Below are 23,854 nucleotides of genomic sequence, written 5' to 3'. Positions count from 1 at the left end.
AACGCCTCTTGTACTGCCTAAAGAAATGAGTGAATGTTTCTGTGGGATGATGGTTGTGATTCTGCTGCCCTCTTGTGGTGAACATTTGAAACGGCCTAGACTTACAATGAAAATAATCCGTATAATTAGTCATACTAAATATTTTTATGATTATTTATTTATTCATCTTACATGTACTGTGAGAAGTCGGAAAGTTAGCAAATATAAAACTAACCAGAAAAATGAAATGTTTTTTTTTGTCTGTTCTTTGTCGCCCTGCCCCCACCCTCCCTGAGTTCTCCTGACCCCCCCACCACTGGCTCTTGGTGGGCTCAAAGGTCAAGTAGGTCCTGATTTCTTTAACGGCATGCATTATCTTGACGCTGCCTGACTTGTCTCATGTCTGCATGTTACCGTAAACATGTATTCACGTACAGCAGTGTGAATACATGTTAGCGTAAACATGTATTCACGTGCAGCAGTGTGAATACATGTTAGCGTAAACATGTATTCACGTGCAGCAGTGTGAATACATGTTAGCGTAAACATGTATTCACGTACAGCAGTGTGAATACATGTTAGCGTAAACATGTATTCACGTACAGCAGTGTGAATACATGTTAGCGTAAACATGTATTCACGTGCAGCAGTGTGGCTCAACAGTTGACACACGTGCTGTGAATGTGCTGCAGATCAGCATGAAGAAGCATTTGCATGGACGCTGCTAATAGTCAACTCTTAGCTTTTGTTACAAGGACCTCATCTCCGCTTTATCACCTGCTTATTTTGGGTTTGCAGTAAAAAAATAATGTACCTAAAACATAGTAACTGCCATACTAACTAATACAGACAACGACTCTGTGACTTACTTTCTGCCTCTGTATTTTGTCTCCCTCTGCAGGTGTGGCTGGAGGAGAAGGAGGGTGAGGACGGTGACCTGAGGAACTCCTCTGTTTTCTGTATGCAGGCGGAACACGCCGGGACCAGGACATACTTCTTCAGCACAGACCGCCATGACGAGCAGGAGGAGTGGATCGCAGCCATGAGTGAGGCTGCACAGGTGGAACTTCTGCCAACACACAGGTGAGAACATATGGATGACCCTCATATATCTCTGATTTATTTACCGTTCAGTTTACTAAGATTGACTTATTATCAGTGACTTGAATATATAGATAACTGTGCTTCTGGTTTAGAGGCTTGTTTAGAAAGTTTCTGTTTGTCATGTCTACTGAGAAATGAGATTGATCCTTGCAGTCGTGGCTTCTATAAACAATAACATTTTCCTCTCCATATCTGAGGTCTTTATAATAAAATGGCCAAATCATGTTGTTGTTGGTTTGTTTTTTGAACTTTTGAACCGTTTTCCATGAATATTTGGAGTCCATCTATCTGTTTAATTCAGGTTTATTAAAAATAAGAGGTCAAAAAAAAATCAGTCTCTAAATGATTTTACATGTTGTGCATACTAAAGTCATTGAAACACTAGAGGTCTCTGTATCTGGTTTTACCGTTTTTCCCAAAGTTAAATCTCAGATTAGGGAACATTTTCCCCCAGTGCTGATTCTTGACCAAACTGTGGACAATAACTTTTGATTTTTCTCCATTCTCACTCTTTAGAACCAACTCCTCGGACACTACGGTTTTTTGAATTTTCTCCGTTCTTAGAACCAACTCCTCGGACACTACGGTGGAGTCAAACCAAACCATGGTGACCAAACCATCAGACTCGGAGAAGAGTTCAACCGCCCAGACGCACAGTGAAACTGAAAACAACTTGTCCACACATTCAAAGACTAATGGAGCGGACAGTCTAGAGACGCCTACGCCTTCTACGCCCTCTTCTGACCTGCAGGGCAAAAACAGTGAGAGAAGGCGAGGGGAAGGTGGAGGGAAAGGTGAAGACGAAGGAGGTGGAACCGCTCCTGGTCATGGTTCTCACGCAAATCATCATCCAAACGGGTGGGGCAACCACATCCCTTCCAACAATGCACCACACATCAGCAACAACAAGCAACATCTACCGCACAGGGGTCAAGGCGCAGCTCGAGGAACACCGGGGCACCCGGAGGGTGAGAGGAGGAGGGAGCAGCAGGAGAATGTGGTTCTGAGGAGAGGCCCTGGAAACAGGATAGTTCCAGAGAAGGTGGCCCAGAGGAAGAGCTCCATGTTCCAGCTACAGCAGTGGGTCAATGAGAGGAGGGGCGTGGCTTCACAGGAGGACATCAACAGGTGGGGCGGGGGAGTGGAGAGGGACACGAGGCAGAGGCCGGCTGGTTCTGTTTGAAACTGGTTCTTAAAAATAGGGAATGCATTGGGAGCAATATTTGGAGTGATCATTTGGGCCATAGCATTAGCGGACCACATTACCATTATATTTATATTATAATAACACAAAATAAATATTTTCACTGACTATTAGTAGGTTACTGAAACTATTACAAAATGCTTCCTTTAAACTGCACGTCAGACACCTCAACTCCATGTCAAAGACCTTAAACGACACTTTTCTGATACTCAACTCTTTCTCTACATTTCTCTGTCACTTCAGTCCATCTCGATACTACACAGTAAACAGAGGCATCTCTGCTGACTACTGTCCCTACCCTGGTGGCCCCCCGTATATGGATGAGTACCCGCTGTACGCACCAGGGGGGAGACCTGAAAGCATCTGCACCATCTCTGCTGTGGGGGGCTACGACCAACGCTGGGCTATGGAGGAGAAGCGCCATTCCCTGAGGGATGGACCCCCCCACCTGTATGGACCCCCGATGCCCAGGGACTCGTGGGGGCCACAGTACTATGGTGGAATGGAAGCATCCATGCGGCGTCTTTCCATCCAGCCCCGCTCCAGGTCTGTGCCCAGGTCGCCTTCCTCATCATCGGGGGGGCCCTACTCACCGGTGCCCCCTGGCTTTATGTCCCCGGCTCGGTCGCTGTCAGCGCGCTTCGATCGTTATCAGGGGCGGATGCGGGAGGATGTTATCTATGCTGATCCATCCATCTACAGCATGAGGAGGTCCCTCAGCTCACCCAAGGTAAGGGGACGACACTTTTTGATGCTAATCGGACACGAATGCTAATTAACCCCGCATTGTCACTCTGACCCAACATTAGATCTCAATGATTATTTTTCATTGTTGTATGTTTTAGTAAACAATACTAGGGATGTCCGATAATACTGGCCAACCGATATTAGCATAATTATGTAATATCTCTTAATATAGTTATCTGTTTTTCCTCTGATAATGAAAATCGGATAACGCCATGCCTGGGTTTTGCGATATGATGACTGCTATACAAATGGTTTAATGTCCCTCCCATAACTGTTAACTCATTAACTCTCAGTTACTTCATAACACAAGAACACATAACATTATGAACGATAAACAAGTCTCCAGTCACTAGATGGCAGCATTGTAGCTCATTTTATTACTCTATTTTGATAATCAGGGGATTGTATGCAGAATGTTGGTGCCAGCAACTCATACAGTGGCTTTTATGAATAAATAAGTAAATATTACCAGGCACTCAATAGTATTTCAATTTAGGGCGAGGGCCACCAAGTGTTTGGACAATATCGACATATCAGATTTTGGCAAATAGTCAAAATCAGACATCCCTAAATAAGACTTGTTGGTCCTACATTCCAGAACATGTCAGTATTCAGTAATTGGTTTGACTGAAGTGAGACTAAATATTTAAAACAAGATTGATTGACAGACAGAGGACCCAGGAAGTGTGTCACCACTAGGGGGACGTTGATAGCGTAAATGTCACCACGCAGATACCCGATTCTTCTTACACATTATTATTAATATTTTTCCTAATTTGTACTGCATGTTTGTACCATCTCCCAACCTTACATAACACAACACGAGGTCAAGCATGTGTTCTAAATATCCTTGCATAGATCCTGGATAGTTTTTACCCTCATGCGCATGTTCACGTAAAACAGTACCAGCCCTGTCAGTCGCCTTCCTTCACCCTAATAACTTTAATTCCTCTTTTATCTCCACCCCTCCCTCCTTTTCTGTCCTAATCCCGTCCATGACCTTTCCTCCCTCCTGTAGTATGATTACCCTGGGGATAGGAGGTCCCTAAGCCAAGGATTATACCACCATAACTACCCCGTTTCCCCCTCCATCCACAGTAAAATGGTACGTGCCTCACAGGAGCTCTAGTACACACACACACACACACAAAACATACACATAGTGTCGTGGTATATGTGTAGCTTCACTGTTGTGTGTCCTCTGTCCTACGTCCTCCGTCCTGCGTCCATCCACTCTAACCCTCTGTATCTTGACTCTTTGTTGTAACACTGTCAAAGATGCTTCAACAAAATGTTGAGGACAGTCTGAGAATACTTATGTACAAGTAGTATTTTTGTTTACTGTTATTTTAATTAGATAATTCGGAAAAAGTCAGGCCTGGTGAAAGACCTCTGTAGGTACTGTAGGACAGCAAACGGTACTGTAGGACAGCAAACGGTACTGTTGGACAGTGAACAGTACCGTCGGACTGTAGTTGTATTAGCAGATTAGCAACAGTGCTTTGCCCTTCTTTGCTGCTGTCCCGTCTGAAAATATTCTGTCCATGTGTGTGTGTTGTCTTTGTCTTTTTGTGTCTCTGTTATCTGTTGTCTGTTTAATGTGTGTGTGTGTGTGTGTGCGTTTGTGTCTCTGTTATGTCTGTTTGACGTGTGTGTGTGTGTGTGTGCTGCTGTGGCTGCTGCTTGGCTAAGGAGGACATATTAGACCTTCAACTCCAACGCAATCTGGATTATCTAGACCAACAGGTACACACACATACACACAAATACACACACGCACACGTGTCTCATCTATGTCACGTCCACTGTCCTACTGTTTCCTTTCACCTCGTCTGTTTGTCCTGGTCTTACAGCTAACCCCTAGATCTCCTGGTCCGTATCTAAACTACTTCTCACTACTTCTTCTTCTTCTTCTTTTTCTTGACTTCTCACACATTTCCAATGTTGTTTGAAACATGCAGTTTACATCAGGTTGTTGTCTGGTGTCTATAACCTGAGCTGAATCTTCAGGTACTGGGCAGAAGCCACCTAGACGGTATGGTCAGCCGCATGGTGAAGCGTTCATCCTCATCAGCAAAGCTGTGTGTCCAAGTAAGAGAGCAGCAGGGAGGCAGGGAGGGAGGCAGGGAGGCAGGCTTCACAGCTGCTCTACTCTAGGGTCAATGTAAAACCCCATGAGGCCTGGAAGACCTGCCTCTCTCTAGTCCCGGTGTTGCATGAGCGCCCTACTGTCACAGAACTATTATTTACATATTTTGTGGACAGTAGATCATGTGTCTGTGAGGGTCCATGGAGGTTCAAATGACAAATGACACCTCGACATATTGTACCTTTACTACAGCACGGCACACTCTAACGCAGGGGTGTCAAACTCATTTTCACCGGGGGCCACATCAGCAATACAGTTCCACTTGAAGGGCCGGTTGTAACTGGAAGACTGTATAGATTAGGGGTCCCCAACGCCCAGTCCGCGGACCAGTACCGGTCCATTGGTCATTTGGTACCAGGCTGCAGTGGGACATAGTTAAAAAAATGTGCTTATTTTACTTCATTCAATTTCATTCAAATTTACTTAAAGATAATCCATTAAGAAAAGATGTAATACAAAAACTTTTAATTTCTCAGGTTAAGCTCCCGCGGGCGACACAAAATGGCTTAGTGGGCCGCATTTGGCCCCCGGACCTTGAGTTTGACACATATGCTCTAACGTATACATATTAGTAAAGTGTACGGCACAGATAGACTCAGTACTGCATCACGTTTGATCATGATATACAGCCTCTTGACAAGGGTTGTGGTTGCTTAAGGTGCCACCTTCTGGAGAACTGGATAGAAATAACAATTCATGCAAAATGAAGAAAAAGAAAAAAAAAAGGAAACTTTTTTTTATCAGCCCCCACCACCCCCACAGACCAACCCCCCTTTACAAAAACCCTAATTATGAGCCAAAACTGCACTGTAAATTTTGTTTTGCTTTGTTTTTAGCACTGTTTGAACAGTCTGTACTTTTCAAAGTTTTATTTCTGTTATTATTTTATTGCTCTTCCTGTATATAACGTGTTATTGCGTGTTGGTTCAGTGTGCCTGCTGTGTGTGGTGTGTGTGGTGTGTGTATACTGACGGTACTGGTACCAAAATGGTTAGAACTGTCTGTGTGTACATACAGTGAATGTTCTAGTGATGACTCTACAGAGCTGTGCAAGAACAAATTGTTTTGTTTTTTGGAGGGGCCGGGGCTGGGGAGGGGGTTGTTTTGTGAACAGCTTCAGTTAGAACCAAATTCAAGGCACTTTACGTGGTAAAGATGTCGGGATTGGTTCCAGGAGTCACGGTTACATTTATGTTTCTTACTGTGTTCTGTGTAAACGTCTGTGGAAAGATTTTAATTGTTTAGAAGTAGAAGACGGAAGAGGTAAAAATGAGAGAACCTTTGGTTTCTCCCCTGCTTTCTGTCATTTCACACACCATATAGGGTTGGGTGACCTCGTGTACCGTTGAGTTTCGGTGACCGTCAACCTCACTGAAATCCATCCTGGGGCTCTCAGAACTTAAAAGGCACAACAACAACCATGCACCTTTTATTTAAATTTGTAACCCGAAATCTCTGTTACTTTGTTACTGATGATTTAAAGAGGAAGACTGAGAGAGAAAACATCACCTACGAGACTGACTGGGACTGAACCAAGGGATACTTTTGGATGACTGTTGCATGTTGTAACTCTCAATCAAATTTTAACCAAAAAAAAAAAAATTCAGAGAATGAGAGTAATACTGGTTGGTTAAGAAGATAAATGAGTATATTTCAGATTTTAAAATGAAGCTGAATCTTGGATAATTTCAGACGTGTTATCACCCAACCCTACATGTTGTATCTCACTGTACACACACACTCACTGATGTCATGACTTTTTCTTCTCTCTGTGTTACAGGTGCCTCCGTTCCATGATGTGTACAGTAGAGAGTTACATCCAACACTCAAATTGAATGAGATTGAAACCAGTGTAAGGCTCTTAACACCGCACGAACATTACAAACACATATGGTTGACTTATACGAGCATCACGGCGTACAGGGTATGCCACATTATCTCAGACATCCACTGGTCAAACCATGTGACTACACGCTCTAGTACAGCAGGTAGCGATATGCGCCTAAAGACGTTGGGTGTGAATCTATTAAACCAAGAAGTCTAGTCCCTACCTATCCTGAGTGACATTCAGGTGTTCAAACAGAATGTAGGAAGAACTTCTTCCACAGACACAAACAGTGTAAAATGGAGAGGTCACATTTGGTTGTGTGCTGTGTCATGGTACCATGATACCATGGTACCATGTCGTTTGCGCGCACATTGGGGCTAACTTAAAAAAACCTTTGCGTACTCACTGATCAATGAAAATATGGACGTACGCCACCCCAAGCCTTCCGTTTCGTGGGAACAGCAAGAGGAAATGGGGAAACCAATCCCGTAGAAAGATCCGCGAGTAACAACAACAACAACGAGTTGACGTGTGGGCTTCGAGGCACAGTAGACTAAATATTTACACCAACAATAACGAAATACTAGCACTACACTTGGACAAAATCCATATCATTACCAATTCACACAGCGTTCATATTCAGTCAGTAACGTGGTGCAAAAGACTTTGCCCATGCACGTATAAGGTTCTTCTTCCAACTAACGACGGCTACGCTAAAGACAACTAGCTCTTGAAAAGGACCCTTGTGGTTTTCTCTCGTCTGTCTTCTTCCTCCTCTTCTTTATCCCACCCCCTTTCGCTCTAAATCCTATGGGTGGTTCAGTTTTACTTTTAATAGGAAGAGCAAATAGAAGGTGATGTGGAGTGTTTCTCTTAAGAAACGTGCATTGATGTATTCTGTAATTTAAGATTTCAGTTTATGAGGTACACAAGACCATAAGACACAAGACCTCAGAAGGTCAGAATTTGTCAAAACTGAAAAAAAAAAATTGTGAACAAAAATGTACACTGACAAAAGTAGAATCCTTCATTTTTCTCCTCAGTCCAACTATTCTTTTTCTTAATTCTTTAACTTTTCAACATTTTTTGGTAAAAAAAAAAAAGTGCTCTCCACTTAATCGATATTTTGTTGTTTGTTCCTCAAAGAAACTCTTAGGTCGACTGTGCGAGCAGAACCAAATACTGAAGGACCACGAGGGTCTCGTCCACCGCCTGAGAATGGACAAGGTGCATTTTTATACTGTTGAACAATGAATCCTATAATATATAATATTAAAACGTAAAAATAATCGGAGCGGCTAGTTCATAATCAGAAATAAACTCACTCGTCTCCCCCTCAGGACAGCCTAGAAGAAGCGCTGGTGTCCACCCACCAGGACATGGAGCTCTACCATAATAAACCCGTGGCCATGGAGAAACTGCAGATGAAAAAGGAAACGCTGCAGAACCAGCTCATCAACATCCGAGGAGAGCTGTCACAAGCCTCCAGTGTAAGACTCGCACTCAGCATTTTCAGCCTGCTTGCCCTTCAATGCCCCTGTGCCGTGAATGTGTGGTAAGAATCGAGAGGAAAGTCTGAGTTTTTGTGTTTGTTATCATCTCTCAGGGCTTAACCACAGCTCGCATGGAGTTTGAAGCTCTGGAGGACGAAGCCCACGCCATCCATGGAGACCTGTGGGAGCAGCTCAATGCTGGAGGACAGGTGAGGAGTGGTCTTCTCTGTAGATATAATGGCGTAGGTGTATATTGCAGACAACACTTTTTTTTTTTAATCCACCAAGCAGTAACAATAGGAACTAAAGTTCTGTTTATACTGATGTACTTCACATTAACCTTTAACCTGCTAACCTTTTAGCAACATTCTTATTGATAATAGAAAAGTCGCCAAACTGTATGTTTGTCACAATTGCACAGCGAACACTTTAATTCATTAAAGTTCATAAGAAAATTTACGCGCCACTCAGCCCAAACAAAAGCGTTTACGTAGGAGTTCCATCAAAACCTTGGCCATTTTATGATAGCATTGCCATCTTTGGTTAGCAGAAGTGAGATTTTGTGTGGGAATAAGTGGGAGGGGCTCTGCGAAGTGCTGTTACTGCTGCTCCGAGCAGATTGAATAGGTGACAAGAAAAACGAGAGTGAGAATTATAAATAATGGTCTTTGCAATATTATTATCAGATATACATTTTACACAGCCTTCAACCAGTCCGTTTTGTTGCCAGTCTGTTGTTAAACATTTACAGCATTTTACGATATGCTGGCGTTACGTTTCATTTATTCATTCCATCCGTGCCCCCCCGTGCAATAGCACTGCAACACCTCCAGGGGGCGCTCCCCCACTTTTGGGAACCTCTGGTTTATGGTTTTCTGATTGTTGCTAACAAATGTAAACATAAAACACTTATCAAGCGTCTATTACTTGGTTCCGAACCCTCCAGAGTGAACTGGTTCGTCGGCACATCCAGAAAGAGTTCTGGAGAGTCCAGGATGTTTTAGAGGGACTGCACAAGAACAACTCATCCAGAGGAACAGACACAGCCAAGCACAGAGGTGAGGCCGTGCAGCTGCAGCTCCATATCCAAAGGCTTCAATTCCTCACCGACTCTAATCCTAATCCACCCTGTGTTTCTCATCAACAGTGACCAGCGGTCCATCAGGTTCCTTTAGCACCAATAGTCCTGCCAGTCCCTTGAGCTCAATAAGCCTCACCAGTCCACTCAGTCCTTTCTCCCCAGTGCCCGGCTCCCAGGCATCCCTTACCAAACCCCTGGGCCTGGAGGTAAGCACTGGACACACCCAGCTGGGGACCACCCCCTTTTTAAAACCTGGAAAAGGCCTGTGCTTAGACCCCAGAACCCAGCCCGAACATCTTAGAAAATCAAGTCCTAGACCTCGCCCTAAGTCGTGTACACTCCCTAATTCTAAATGTAACCCTAGGCTGGGGAGTAGACCCGGAAGTAATCAAGAGTCTGACACATGCCTTGAGGCAGGAAATAAAAAGTATTATGGTTGTAAAATCAGTGAACAAACCTCTCCTCAGCCCCCCCTAAACTCCCAAACCCACTGGGATTCCTGGGGTAGGTTAGACCCTGTGTTAGAGGAAATAGACCAGAACATAAACTGGAATTCTAACTTTGACCCAAATACAAGTACAGTCTCAGTCGGGGGAGCACAGCAGAACAGTTTAAAGCTACAGCAATTTCAGCTTCTTAACACAGTCCAGGGTCAATTTGATCTTTCTTTTGATCAAACCTCAAGCCATATATCCTTAGACACTTGCCCTCGGGGGGGTAAGGTTGGCCCAAGAAAAGACATATTACCTGACCCCCAACCACAACTTTCAGCAGAACTTCAGAGCAGTTTTGGAAACCCCTTATCAACCAGATGTTTTTCGGCCCCACAATCTCACATCCCACCTCTAGACCGCTCCTCTCAGTCTAACGATTTGTCAGACTGGTGTTACAGCCCAGACATTTGTTCACTCTGTAGCTTTGAAAGTGACGGTCCAAAAACACAGTACCATCGTCAGCCAGGCTCTCGGCCGCTCACTTATCCTAGCGCTCAAGATGAACTAGGCCACGATTGGTTGATGTCTGTAACAACACAGTCTGATCAGGACTCAGGGAAAGTCTTCATGCAAAGTAATCTCTGAAATCCTATCATCAGATTGTCTGAAGTTTATCAAGTTTACAGTCATCAACATTAATGCTGAATTTTTTGATAGAACCATTGACATGTGTGGTCAGTAAGTAGAACCTGGATAAATTTACTTTAACTGCTCCTCAGATTGTAAAAGACACTCATTATTCTCATTCACACATACAACTCAAATGCAGATTTAATCTGCTAAAAAATATAGTTTAGTTGAAGAAAAAATTACTTTGTGTATATTTAGATGAACGTTTAGTTGAAGAAAAAATTACTTTGTGTTTGGTTTAAGTGGTGAGCAGAAATCACTGCCACCTGCTGGCTGTTTAACAGAGACTGTCTATGAATATTTGAAATGAAATCCCTCTTCAGTCTGTCTGTTGCTTGTTTGGTACAAAATTCTCTTACGGAATCCAAAAATACATTCCGTGAGAATTTCTCCCGTGCTCTTTCTTCTTTTCTCTTTGCCTGGCTGATTCTTCCTCCTCTCCTTCCTCCTCCCTATCTCCAACCCTTACCTATGGTGTCTGTAGGAAAGTGTCCCCCCAAGACCTCCCCTTCCCAAAGCTTACTACCCTTTAGAGTCCTCCCCCGTCTCCCCTCCCTCTGTCCCTCCCCTGCCCTTTGACAGCACTGCCTGGCTGTGCAGCTTGGGCCTGGATGATGGTTACCTTGATGGTGAAGATGCTCACATCAGAAAGGTATCAACCCCTCTTTTGACATAGTCTGTGCCGTGACCTCAAAACACAAGTCAAGTCCATAGTAGTTACGGGGACACAAACCCAGGTTCCTTGTCGATCATCACCTTTTCTGGTCAACTTCCCCACAAATGAAAGACAGTTGGACTTTCATGTTTTTTAGAAGATATTTCACCTCCAGTCCAACCAGCTGCTTCAGTTCACTCAACAGAGGAGGCGACTGAAGACAGGGTCTTTAAGATGAGAGTTGGAATGTCTTATAGAAAACAAGAAGGTCCAGCTGTCCTCTACTGAACTACTCTGGATCAAATGACCTGGTTCACTGAGACATTCCAACATTTGCCTTTGTCTGAAGATGGGTCTAGAGCTCACCTTCTGTTCTCCTGTCCTGTTCCTCTGCCTGCCTATCACTTACTGCTCCTCAGCTTGAGTACTTGAAGTACACTTTGAAAAGTACATGACTTCATATTTCACACTTGTGTTTGATGTCTAAAGAAATGTTGTCATGTGTCATCTTGTGTTTGGAACATTAATATATAATATCTTAATTATATAACTATAATAATTATATATATACACTGTATATACTGTATATATTATTAAAACACATTGAAATAAATTTAATTTTTATTTTAATAGAACAATTTGTCACACAGTTTCAGGGAAGATGTGTCAGAAATAAGAACCACGTTTTGTTTGAAGCGACTGTTAGAAGATGATGATGAATCAGGCATTTAACACCATCTCCATAACATTTTACATTTTCTGCATTTTGTCTTAAATATGTCAAAGAGTCGTTGCCTTATTTTTATTATGCCTTTTTTAGCGCAAGTTTGCTGAACAAAACAGCGAGAAGCAGGACCAGGTCCAGGATAGACATTCCACCATGAATAAAGGTTTGACAGATCTCCGTTGTGTCACTTTCCACACCTTACATCTGCTGTATCTGGGTCGATCAGTTCCTTGAGCTAAATAAAAACAAGACTGACATTATTTCCATGAAAAACCTAACTGTGTTTTGCCACAGTCTAATGTCTTCCCTGTGTTCTCTGCCAGTTGGCATTGTTCCTCCTAGAACCAAGGCCCACACAGGTCAAGCACACAGCGGCCCAGCAGATGTTTCTAAGCATAATGGTAGAGTTCCCAATGGAATTTCCAGGGTAGGTGAACTTCTACCACACCTCCGAAGTATCTCAAACATTCTAAACACTTTATTTAATGATAATAATATTTAACTGCTATATCTGTGAAACAGGAGCGTCCAAAGAGTGCTGTGTTTACTGCAGAGGCCAAGTCAAAAATGAGTGTCCAGGAGCAGAACGAACGACTCCGCCGAAACCAGAGCAGCTCCATGAGGGAGAAGAGGCGGAGTCTGAACCTGTCAGGAGGCCAGTCTCCAGCCAACTACAAAGTGGTACGATCACAACGAACTGCTCACCCCAATCTCAAAAGTAGCATCAACATAAAGCTACAGTAGGACAACGATATCATTTCTAAATGTTGTTATAATCTCACACTTTATTCGCAAATAAAATCTATGCAAAAAGACTTTAGACTTTTAAACTTCCCTTGCAATTTGTAGAAGATTAGTCCATCCATCGACCTATTTTCATCTGTTACCGGGTCACGGGGGCAGCAGTCTCCATGACCGCCACCCAAATCACACTGCACCATACCAACCCCCCTGAACCTTCCTGTGGTTGGTGAGTCCACTGGAAGGTTATTATTAGTATTACTTATTAAAGACTAATTACACACAGTACAGTTATACTGTAGTGTAGTAGTATAGTATATTTTGATTATCAATCCGACAGAATATATGTACATTAAATATATCCATTAAATAAATGACAAAAAAAAAATGACCAGCACAAGCTCTCCTCTGTCGCCCCCGTCTGGCAGCAAGTGTCAGTTAAAGCTTGTTGCCTTCTACAGTTGAGTTAAAAGTTCTGGTCAAAGTAAAAATGAAAGTATGAAGTGATCTGTAAATGCAGTCATCATTGTGATCAGGTGGACAGATTATGTTTTTGTTAATGTGCGTGTTTTTACTTGTATGTTCTTTTGTTTTTTATCCGTGATTCTTTGCGTCAGGTTCGCCGGCGGCTAACAGCTCATGAAATTGACATCAAGGATCTGGAGGCAGCCGTCCGGGAACAGGGACAAGAGTCACCACGAGAGGAGATCGCTCGACTGAGACGGCTGCAAATTGAGCCGGAACATTATCAGCTGGAGAACAAACTGGTGAGAACAGTTCCTTCATTCATTATCTTCAAATTTGGATTGTAAAACAACAAAATAATAATAATAATAATAATAATAATAATAATAATAATAAGACTAATAATAATACAGTGCCCCCCTAGATACGAGTCCCCCCTAATTTCCTCCTAAAAACCAATGAATTCGTTCCAGCCCCCTAATATACTATTAATCCCCCATCTAAAAATCAAAAACATAGATATAAGCAAATATATTGCTAATATAAAATAATAATAATTAAGAAAACATTTTATATTATTGTTATAAAAATGGGAAAAATGAACAAGCGAGGGACAGTGACCGAGACAGCGCAAGTGTTGGGGCCACTAAGCGTAGGAGAAGGATTATATATTTTTATATATATATATATATATTTAACTTTTTTTTTTTCATCTTCGCCACTCATCACTGCTACATCATCAACATCACTACTGTGATTTTGTAACATGGAATACTCGTATTCCAGGAAGCTTGTATCTAGGGGGTCCACTGTAATAATAATAATAATAATAATAAATGTGGCGCTTTGGCCCAGAGGCAATGTCTCTGTCATTGGTGTGGCACCGGTTAGGGCGGTTGGTACCTTCCAGTGGACTCACCACCCGCAGGAAGGTTCAGGGGGGTTGGAACGGTGCAGTGTGATTTGGGTGGCGGTCTTGGACCCCGCGACCCGGTAACGGATAAGCGGATGAAAATGGAAGGATGGATGGAATAATAATAATCCTTGATTGGTTTCTATGCCTTCTACCCTGGTCTAGTTCATGGCTCCTGACAAGATTCTGATCCCAGAACGCAACCTGGACTTAGAGGACGACTCCCCCTTGAGTCCTGAGGAGCAGATGGAGAAGCAGAAAAAACTGGAGCGGATCAAGACCCTGATTGCCAAATCAAAGTAGGTTTTGAAAAAAAGAAAATGCACACAGGGCCTATGGATCCAGAGTCAAGTTTTTACTCAGAAATATCTTCTCCATACACATCTCTCAGTCTGCAGAACATGGTTCCTCTCCTGGATGGACCGACGGAGGGTGGAGCTCCTGCCAGCTCCCAGCAGCAGCTGCAGGAGCAGGAGAAGCTGATCGAGATCTCCTGCACACTGGCTACAGAGGCGTCTCGACGCAGCCGCATTCTCTCTGGTGAGGGCTCTGTCCGCACCACTGCCCCGAGCTGAGAGGGCACATTTATCACACTCTAGGTCAACTGTGTGTGTCTGTCTAGCGTATACTGTATGTAGTCCTCTGCAATAGTTTAAGGCAGGACTCTTCTAAGTATAAACAGCAAATGTAGGTTAAAAAAAACAACAACAACAGCAGCAGCATCTGTGGGCAGGTCAGGGTCGTACAGTCCCTACTGTTGGTCTACCTCACTGTCTTCCCCCCCAGTGATTGGCTCTCTCCATTTTTTGTTTTTACATCCCCTCCCCGCCTCCCTTCTGTTCACTTCTCCCTCCCTTACTCCTCCCCACCCGCTCACTTCTCCCTCCCTTACTCCTCCCCACTCCTCTTTTTCCACCTTTTCCCCCCTGCACAACCTTCTAGCTCAGTGTGTCCCTAGCTCCCCTACGTCCCCGACCAGACAGGCTACTCCCCCTTCCTCTGCTGACTTCCCCAGCTCTGCCCACACCATGAAGGTGTGAGCTTGACCAGGTGAGTGTGTGTTCACACCTCGAAACCCAGTCCCAGTCTCTGTCTTTTAGTTTGTTTGTTTTTTTCTTTAGCTACTGTGTTTAATTTATTTTACATTTTATTCTTTTATTTTCTGCACAGTCTCGGACTTTGTATTGTTAATGTCTTTTTATTGTTAGGTTAAGGAAAAATGAGGTGATCGCCAAATAATTAAAGCTTTATGTGATTCCGCAATACATGAAGAGTACAAAGGTAGTGTTCTGCTATTTTTTTATTTATTTTTTAATAATCCATCTCACTCGCTTTTCTACCCTCTGCAGCTCAAGCTATGGCTGCTGTCGAGTTTGACGGAGCATCTTTTTGAGGATGACTGTACAATTGAAAAAAAAAAAAAATGGAGATTATTTTTTAAAGGACTAACGCTGATTTGAAAAGGCATGGACATCTTTCAAATAAAAAGTGAACATTATGGTTGACGCTGTAAAGACTCTAAAGTCCAACTTTTCAAACATCCGATTCAAGCCTCCAGTTTTTTGGGTTTTTTTTTGTCCTGTGACACAAGGAAAGACTGTGATCCCTTAACCACTACAGCACTAGTTGTGTAACATTTCTACATTATTTGCTCAGGACATGATCGACAAAGCAGAGATGTTATTGATGAAATTGTGGTTTTAGCTTCTGGAGGCAAAGGCAAGTGAATAAAAGAATAGAAAGTTGACTCTTCTGTAAAGAACGGCCCGAGTGTTAAACCTCTCGAGATGAATCTGTGTCACTGAGGTCAACGAAACAAACAAGGACGGACACCAGGCCCAACCAACAAGGACACAGTGGACATACTGTATGTCTGGACTCTTGATGCCAACAGACAAGGTATCTAAAAGAAATTCTTCAGTTCCACCAGTGGAGCGAAACAGATTTCGATTATTCTTTGTGTAGGACAAAGAGTGTACTGGTGTACTCACTGTGATGCCTATAGAACCTACAGTATTTTTCCGACATAAACACATCACCGAATCATCACTTCATTACACCATGACATCGTCATATTAACCACAAATGTCACCATTACTATTACAGACATTATTTGGACCCCAAAACAATGTGACGTCATCACTGACATCTTACATCAATCACAAAAGTAAACAGGTCATTTAGCTTAGATATGTTTACATGGACCGGAGAATGGGAATGAAAGCGGAGATGAAAAGAGCAAAAGTAACCCTTCATCATCTTCTTCTTCCCCACTGACATCATCACGTGAAGTTGTTCTCTCCTACACATCACATCTGAAACATCTGTATTGTCAACATGTCAGAGGAACTGACGGCCATCTCCAGGCTGAACATTGATCTCATGCTACCAAGGCTAATGTTCCATGAATTGCCATCCATCTAACACTTCTGCTAACAGCGTCACATCCCAGTCTGACTGGTTTTCTAAAGTTCAATCATCTACCTCTCTGACATTAGCGGTCCTATTTGAGATTACCTTTACACCGCAGATTCAGGTTCACTCGAGATAAGCCCGGGTTACAACCACACACAGCTTTAAACATTTAGTTCAAATCTAAAGATAAGCTTGCAGAACAGCATTGGCCGTGAGTCATCACAGACCTGCTGTGGACTCCACTGTCTACTGTGGACTCCACTGTCTACTGTGGACTCCACTGTCTACTGTGGACTATACTGTCTACTGTGGACTATACTGTTTACTGTGGACTCCACTGTCTACTGTGGACTCTACTGTCTTCTGTGGACTCTACTGTCTACTGTGGACTCTACTGTCTACTGTGGACTCTACTGTCTACTCTGGGATGTGGACTCCACTGTCTTCAGTGAGATGCCAGTAGCATTGTTCATAGATGATTTTCTTCTGATGAATTATCCAACAAACAAACCAAACACTCCAGGCAGAAAGCTTAGAGTTTTGAACCAGCGCACAAAGAGTAAATAATAAGAATTCTATCATAAAGAAAACCACCAGCAGTTTCAGGACAACAGAAGATGATTTTATTTGGATCTCACATCACACACACACCTATAGAATATATGTAAATAAGTTCAACAGCGTCTAGTCAGATCTAATTGCAGTTGCAGTTGCAGTTAAATATTCAAGTTCATTTATCAGTGAGACTGGACCTGTTCACTCTCTACACAGGTTTATTTGACTCTGAGCACTTTCATATCTACCGCCGGTGACCAAAACCCAGAAAACTCCGACCTCCACAAAGTCCCCACGGCTACAACCTCATACTGTAGTTCTGCACTGCTTTAAGGCTAACATTAGCACAGAGCATGATGTGGTGTTCCAGACAGTTGTTCATGAATGTAATGTATCCTGACGCCCATTGTCTCACTGCCATCTACTATCTATTTAAAATGTTCAACAGATTACTCTAGTGATGGTCCACATGTGTATGGGTGAAGTATGTTGGATATATGTGTATGGAAATGGTGTACAGTATGTGAAAGGGGAAAAATAAGTGACCTTTAACAGGAATCTCTGCTTAAAAAGCTGGTTTGTGTAAAGTATTTGTTAGGAGAAGATCTGTGTACTGGGGAGTACTTTCATGTAGCATACAGTATCAACACTAGCATTTCATCCAATCATACTGTGCCAAAAGTCTAAAATATGTGTTTACTGTGTTGTGATTATTGACCCAAAAACTCAAAAAGACATTGGAGTTTAAATTTGGAGGATTTTTCTTTTAATTGAAGACATTATGTAAATATGTAAAAAAAACAAAAAAAACATTTGATTCAAACATTTATTTTAAATAAATTAAAATTTGAATGCTTTCAAATATCATTATTCAACACTAATAATTATTTTATTTGTGGTATTTAACATGCTACTCTGTCAAGTTCAGTTTATTTTTATCTAAGTCATAAACCAATCACAGATGATAAATTTAACAACACTGTCATTCCTCCTCATTTAAACTCTGTGCCCCCCGCTCCCTCACACACGTCCTTCATGATGTAATGAACACTTACACACTCATTATTGTTAAACTGACCTGCCTTTATATAAAACTACAGTTTGTCCATTTTAACATCCAGACGTGCGTCTGTTCGTTACAGAGAATTTTAAAAAACTGTTTTTTGTGTTTGTTTTTTTAATTCTGAACGCAGACATGAAGCAAAAACAAGTTGTAGAAAATGTGTCTATTTTTCTTTGGTTCAGGTTTTTGTAAGAAAGGGAGGCGGTTCATATTTTTTTAGGTGCAAGAATATTCAGCAAGATTTTGTCGCGTTCGATTTTTACACTCAATTACCCAAAGTTTAGCATTTTTCACAACCAAGACTTTACTTCTGTTTTGTAGCTCTTTGAAGAGGCAGAATAAAGATATTTTTGGATTAATTGGAATCTGATTTGTTTAGAATCGACAGCCAAAAGGTGAAGTTCAATATTTGATACTAGATGTAGCTTTTGTGGATGTTGGAAATACATAATATATACAATGTATATATTGGCCAGTGTATATAATATTTTGGATTTAAGTTACAGTATACCCTGTTATGTGTAATCTCTGTTTTATGTTTTGGGTACAGATAGATTAAATTGCTTGAACTATGCAAATTATTTACAAAAAGGTTACATATATTAGGCTTGCTTTCAGAAACCCTTGCAATAAAGTGAATGTAAACAAATGTTGTGTTTCTCTAGAATTCATCCCAGTGTTCTGGCTGAGAAAACACGTCTTACTGTCTGGACTCATCGTACAATCCCTGATGTTATATACAGTATATGTGGTGATAATTACATACACTGCCAAAATGCCTGAGGTTAATTGTCTACCCCCACCCCCTTTATTTTTTGATAGACTTTGCTCCTGACATTCTTCACTTGTTTATCTGGATGTCCAAAAGAATAAAGTCCACAAACACTGACTGGCTTAGTTCTTCCATGTTGGGGAGGGCAGGAGTTGTATACGTTAGACCTCAGGACTATGGACTGAAGTCCAAAGTGGCCATCACAGAAGGCCAGATATCCATAAGACTACAAAGACCCACAACAGGAACACAGGAACATTGCCTACCGTAATTTCCAGACTACTGAGCGCACCTGAATATAATCCGAATCCACTTGATTTAAAAAGAAAGAAATGATTGTACATATATAAGCTGCATGTTTCTATACGCCGCAGGTGTCCACGCTGTAACATAGGATATTTACACAGTGTCTGTAAGACGGCTAGTTACACGTTAGTTATTTCCTGCTTCGGAGCCCCGACCGTAGTTGGAATGCACAGGGAAGACTTAGTGATATGCTCCAGGGCCAAAGCTAACATCAGCTCCGGGGCTAACTCCCTTCACTTTGTGCTTGTCCACAGCAGAGGTAAACAGAAACAGTGAAGTTGGGGTCTTTATTATCAGCCACGCCGACCACAACAGAACAAAAACAGTGTTTTAACAGCTCCTGTATAACCAACTCACACTTCGACGTGACAGGGCTCCACCCATATATACTCACACAGCCATTCGCAGACAGACATATGCAACTAGAATAACACACAGTCAAAGTCATTGGTCGCTAGCCGTATGAACTTCGTTAGCTCGAACAAATCCATAAATCTGGCCATTTCAAGGCATGGTTTTATAAAACAACAACATTGAAACAACCACAATAAAACATCATGTTCATGAAAAACAATAAATGAATTTGTTTTCAGTGAAGAATTTTTAACTAACTTGTATCATGACATGCATAAAAAACATTCGTTAAAAAAACACCAGCATACGTTTTTTCCACTCACTATACAGGTCCGCTTAGCGGTAGCCACTTAGCATACACTTCAAATCTCACAGCACTTAACATCAACCCTCTCTTGATAACCGGTTACATTAGCTCACATTTACTTACTTAAACGTTTAACTTACCTTTGAGGCAGTGCTCTAGAGGCCAAAATGTGTTTAAAAAATAAACATTTAATTTATATGTCGTGAATGAAATCCCAACGAACGGGGAACACACTCACCCGCTGCACTATGGAGAGCGGAAAGTCGGCCATGTTTTATTAGTAGTTAATACTAGTTAAGCGTGAAATCAGATCCTACCCTTAGTTTGACTCCATCTAGTTTGAAATCCAGTTGGGAAAAAGCTTTGAGTCTTGAAATAGTATCTTCCCTCTGCGCAGACGACGATGCAGCGACATGTATCTGTTACCCACTGTGCTATAGGGTTCAGCACTGTCAGTCATGAACCTCACCGCACGTCACTGCCCCCTATCGGTGCGGCACGGTACTTTCTGTCTCACCCTGTACATTTTCTTTTCTCATTCATGGACAATCAGAAAAACTAAATATGTCACACACCTTCATCAAATATATTAGACAGACTGACACTACCACTGCTGTAATGCTTCAATGAAAACACACCTCCAGTCACTAGGTGGCAGCAACTCATACAGTGGTTTGTACAAACAAATATACCTTTTATCAGGTTCTCAGTTCATGAGGGTGTGGGTCACGGGGGAGGAGGGTGTGAGGGAGGTTTTCTTCCCAAGGTGGGTAGAAAATAATTCAGAACCACTGACTTAAAGGAACCTACGACTATTGGCAAACAAAACTCCAGCATCAAAAGAATTATTCGGTCATATCCTAATGATAGTGAGTTATTCCACAGCCTGACCATATATTTGGTCTATGTTTTGTATATTTTAAATAGAATCAACTGTTTCCATGAGCCCAAACAGATCATATCCTAATGATAGTGAGTTATTCTGCAGCCTGGCCATATATTTGGTCTATGTTTTATATATTTTAAATATAATCAACTGTTTCCATGAGCCCAAACAGACAGGGACAAAATATTGATCTGACTCATTGTGTTTAAATGCAGAGCCTGATTCTGTGTCTGCTCTGGTTAATGATCATCTCAGATGTTGACAACGTCAACGTATAAAGGTCGCAGTGGAGAAAAGAATGACATTTGTTTGTCCTGTCACACCAAAATAAGACCAGGGGAGACGTAGGAAGTCACTATGGCTGTCGTGACGGAATTCCAGAGTAAGTCTTTGTACGATTCGTCTTCGCACATGATGGGCTATGAAAATAACACAGGGAGATGGTTTTGAATTGGCTTGAGGACCGTTTGGACTCATGTAAGTGTTGATGTTGTCTGTGCTGCTAAATGCTGCAGAGGTGTCTACTGTCAGTGTGGGCTAAAACACTGCTTCATTCATTATAGTTTTGGTTTTGTTTTTGCCAAACGTACAAGAACTCAACTTCAAAATAAATTCATTCAGTATATCAGTCAAAAGCTGATTGTGTATCAAATGAAATACGTTTTAATTCCCGCGTTCTTACTGACTGTTGATTTTTCCTCTCTCAGAGATTGGAGTTGGTCTGATGGGATTTGGTTTATTTTTCCTGCTCTTTGGTGTGCTGCTGTACTTTGACTCTGTCTTGTTGGCGTTCGGAAATGTGAGTAAAATTCGATATTTTACAGCACAGTATGGATTTTTTTTATATATATATATATATATATATATATATCTTTAAATTAACAAGATACATGATAATATTCATGCCGTTGGTTCATTTTTTCCTCTAGTGATTACAAATGTAGATCCAATCAGTTGTAGTAGCCTGATGTAGAGCATGTAACAGCATTGTTGATACATTATTGCATTGTTGCCCGTGTATCAGATTCAGATCAGATTCCTGCCAATACACACCACTAGTTATAAACACTTAATGTACAGTATGCTTATATTTCCATATTTAACTTTTATCCACAAAAAAATTAACAGCAAAAATGACAGAAACAAATAAAAATGGTATGAATAAGTAAAAAAAAAACAAACCACTAAATTTGCTGTGTCGGCTCGTTTCCAAGGACCTTTTCAGTTTACAGTGTTCTATTGCTGTTCTCCTTTCGCTCGCTCAGTAAATTGTGGATTATTTTAAAATACAATCTCACAAGATTTTTGCTATATAGCGAAAAATAAACTAATAGACATTATAAAATCACTAGTTTACCATTGGCTAATGCAATGCGTACTCTGCGTGTTATTGGCTAATTCAGCATGCTTTTCTGTTCCTCACGCTGATTGGCTCATGCATCGTAGCATCTCTCAGCATCTCCATCCGAGTCTGTCGGCCACTCTCTCGATCACTTCTCCCTGCGTCGCCATCATACAACTCTACTAAATGTCCTGGTTGTGTCTTCAAACCTCAGCTGTTTTACAACCACGGTTGTTCTCTGTGACTCCCTCTACGTCTCAGATCCTCTTCCTGAGTGGGTTGACCTTCATCATCGGTTTAAGGAGGACAGCTCACTTCTTTTTTCAAAGACACAAGTTCCGAGGTTCCTTCTTCTTCCTGGGAGGGGTCTCTCTGGTGCTGTGTCGTTGGCCCATCATTGGGATGCTGGTGGAGAGTTACGGCTTCGTTCTGCTGTTCAGGTGATGTAGAGAAGACACTGTCGGAAACCCAGGACTTTGTAGGTTACAAAGTAAAACAAACGTTTTTTGTTATCGCCCACAGGTCCTTTTTCCCTATGGCCGTGGGATTCGTCTTGTCAGCTCTAAACATCCCCTACCTCAGCACAGTGAGTTTGAAATTTACATCCATGTGTGTATTATTGAAGAAGACGATATCACAGGCCGCAGTGAGAACCAGACCAACGTTTTTTCTCTATTTTGTTTTTTCCTCAGTATTTCTCCAGCAGCTCCTCCATGGTCTGAGCAGAAGAAGGTCATCAGCGAAGAACAACAAATATTTATTTGGTTGAAAACCCTAAAGAATAAGTTATTTTTTACAATGCCCTGTATTTTCTACAGCTTTAAATCACAACAACAACAAAACAATGGAATGAAAATGGTCTTGACAGATTAAACATCAGCTGATCCCAGATCTGTTCTCTGTGACGTCAGTCAGCATGTAAAACTATTTGGTTTTTTTTTCCCAAAATATGGTGTTCCCTCTCTATATCACGGTTCTCCTTTTGCTCCCGCAGTACCGCAGTATTTCACGATAAATTTATATATTTTTAAATGTCGCGAGAGTTTATCTTTATAGATCTATACCGAGGTATTTCACGATAAATTTATATATTTTTTAATTTCCATTGTTTTCGTGATAAAAAACATTTTCTTACCTAAAAAAAGAAAAACTCGTGCGCACGAGAAAACATATCTAAGACATTTTGCCACACATACATACAGGGTGATAGATTAAAAAAAAAAAAACAATCATGGTACTGTACATGACTGTTTTGTTTTTTTTTAATGTACGGTTGGGAACTCTAAGATACCGACATGTCATGCCGTACTGTACTGCATATATGGGGAACATTTAATTAATGTAGGGTACCTCATTTAGACACAGGAGGGCACTGTTGTTGTTGTTATTCTACTGTTGACAACAGTGTAGGGAGGTTCGTGAAGGGTACTGTAAATACGTAAATCCTCCTGATCCTTCTGAGAGTACGCATTACATTAATTTTAATTGTATTCATAGAGCGCAGCTCATGCACAAAGCAAACCCAGTGTGCTTCACAGACATCGCGTAATTACGTGAAACTTATCACGAAATACACTGGTGCCCTCTCCTATCGCAGTCGTTGCGATAGGAGGGCACAACAACACTGCCCTCCTGTGTCTAACT

General features: G+C 41.7%; 2 protein-coding genes across 4 annotated transcripts in view; both read left to right on the top strand.

The window, feature by feature from the left end:
* plekha6 (pleckstrin homology domain containing, family A member 6) overlaps nt 1-16,032 on the top strand; it is a gene marked incomplete at its 5' end in the record, with an annotated part of 48,185 nt that extends 32,153 nt beyond the window's left edge. Inside the window, 20 exons of the mRNA XM_025060495.1 lie at nt 881-1,062; nt 1,648-2,211; nt 2,531-3,017; nt 4,053-4,139; nt 4,727-4,780; nt 5,045-5,125; nt 6,964-7,035; nt 8,158-8,238; nt 8,352-8,501; nt 8,618-8,713; nt 9,451-9,562; nt 9,652-9,791; nt 12,185-12,254; nt 12,415-12,518; nt 12,614-12,772; nt 13,450-13,599; nt 14,376-14,509; nt 14,602-14,750; nt 15,153-15,260; nt 15,560-16,032. Coding sequence (XP_024916263.1) covers nt 881-1,062; nt 1,648-2,211; nt 2,531-3,017; nt 4,053-4,139; nt 4,727-4,780; nt 5,045-5,125; nt 6,964-7,035; nt 8,158-8,238; nt 8,352-8,501; nt 8,618-8,713; nt 9,451-9,562; nt 9,652-9,791; nt 12,185-12,254; nt 12,415-12,518; nt 12,614-12,772; nt 13,450-13,599; nt 14,376-14,509; nt 14,602-14,750; nt 15,153-15,250 — 2,970 coding nt within the window. The remainder of the gene's footprint in view (nt 1-880; nt 1,063-1,647; nt 2,212-2,530; nt 3,018-4,052; nt 4,140-4,726; nt 4,781-5,044; nt 5,126-6,963; nt 7,036-8,157; nt 8,239-8,351; nt 8,502-8,617; nt 8,714-9,450; nt 9,563-9,651; nt 9,792-12,184; nt 12,255-12,414; nt 12,519-12,613; nt 12,773-13,449; nt 13,600-14,375; nt 14,510-14,601; nt 14,751-15,152; nt 15,261-15,559) is intronic.
* Nucleotides 16,033-21,111: 5,079 nt separating this feature from the next.
* golt1a (golgi transport 1A) lies at nt 21,112-23,176 on the top strand. 3 transcript variants are annotated; one of them, XM_025060497.1, is made up of 5 exons: nt 21,112-21,250; nt 21,576-21,667; nt 22,472-22,650; nt 22,733-22,796; nt 22,903-23,176. In XM_025060497.1, the coding sequence occupies exons 1-5, from the start codon at nt 21,226-21,228 to the stop codon at nt 22,930-22,932; spliced, it is 390 nt and encodes a 129-aa protein (XP_024916265.1). In that variant the 5' UTR covers nt 21,112-21,225; the 3' UTR covers nt 22,933-23,176. The 3 variants fall into 3 exon arrangements, with proteins under 3 accessions (XP_024916265.1, XP_024916266.1, XP_024916267.1); XM_025060498.1 differs by having other exon boundaries at nt 21,205-21,345; XM_025060499.1 differs by lacking the exon at nt 21,112-21,250 and having other exon boundaries at nt 22,325-22,650.
* Nucleotides 23,177-23,854: the final 678 nt, after the last annotated feature.

Source organism: Cynoglossus semilaevis, chromosome 11, assembly GCF_000523025.1.
Source record: "Cynoglossus semilaevis isolate Cse_v1.0 chromosome 11, Cse_v1.0, whole genome shotgun sequence".
Taxonomy (NCBI): Eukaryota; Metazoa; Chordata; class Actinopteri; order Pleuronectiformes; family Cynoglossidae; genus Cynoglossus; species Cynoglossus semilaevis.
This window is presented reverse-complemented; position numbering and strand designations above follow the sequence as displayed.

Bases quoted from the DNA above. Each gene is read 5' to 3' on its own strand.
- golt1a (XM_025060497.1), top strand. From the start codon at position 21,226: ATGGCTGTCGTGACGGAATTCCAGA. The intron at 21,251-21,575 runs GTAAGTCTTTGT...TTCCTCTCTCAG, and splicing joins TGTCGTGACGGAATTCCAGA to AGATTGGAGTTGGTCTGATG. The intron at 21,668-22,471 runs GTGAGTAAAATT...TCTACGTCTCAG, and splicing joins TCTTGTTGGCGTTCGGAAAT to ATCCTCTTCCTGAGTGGGTT.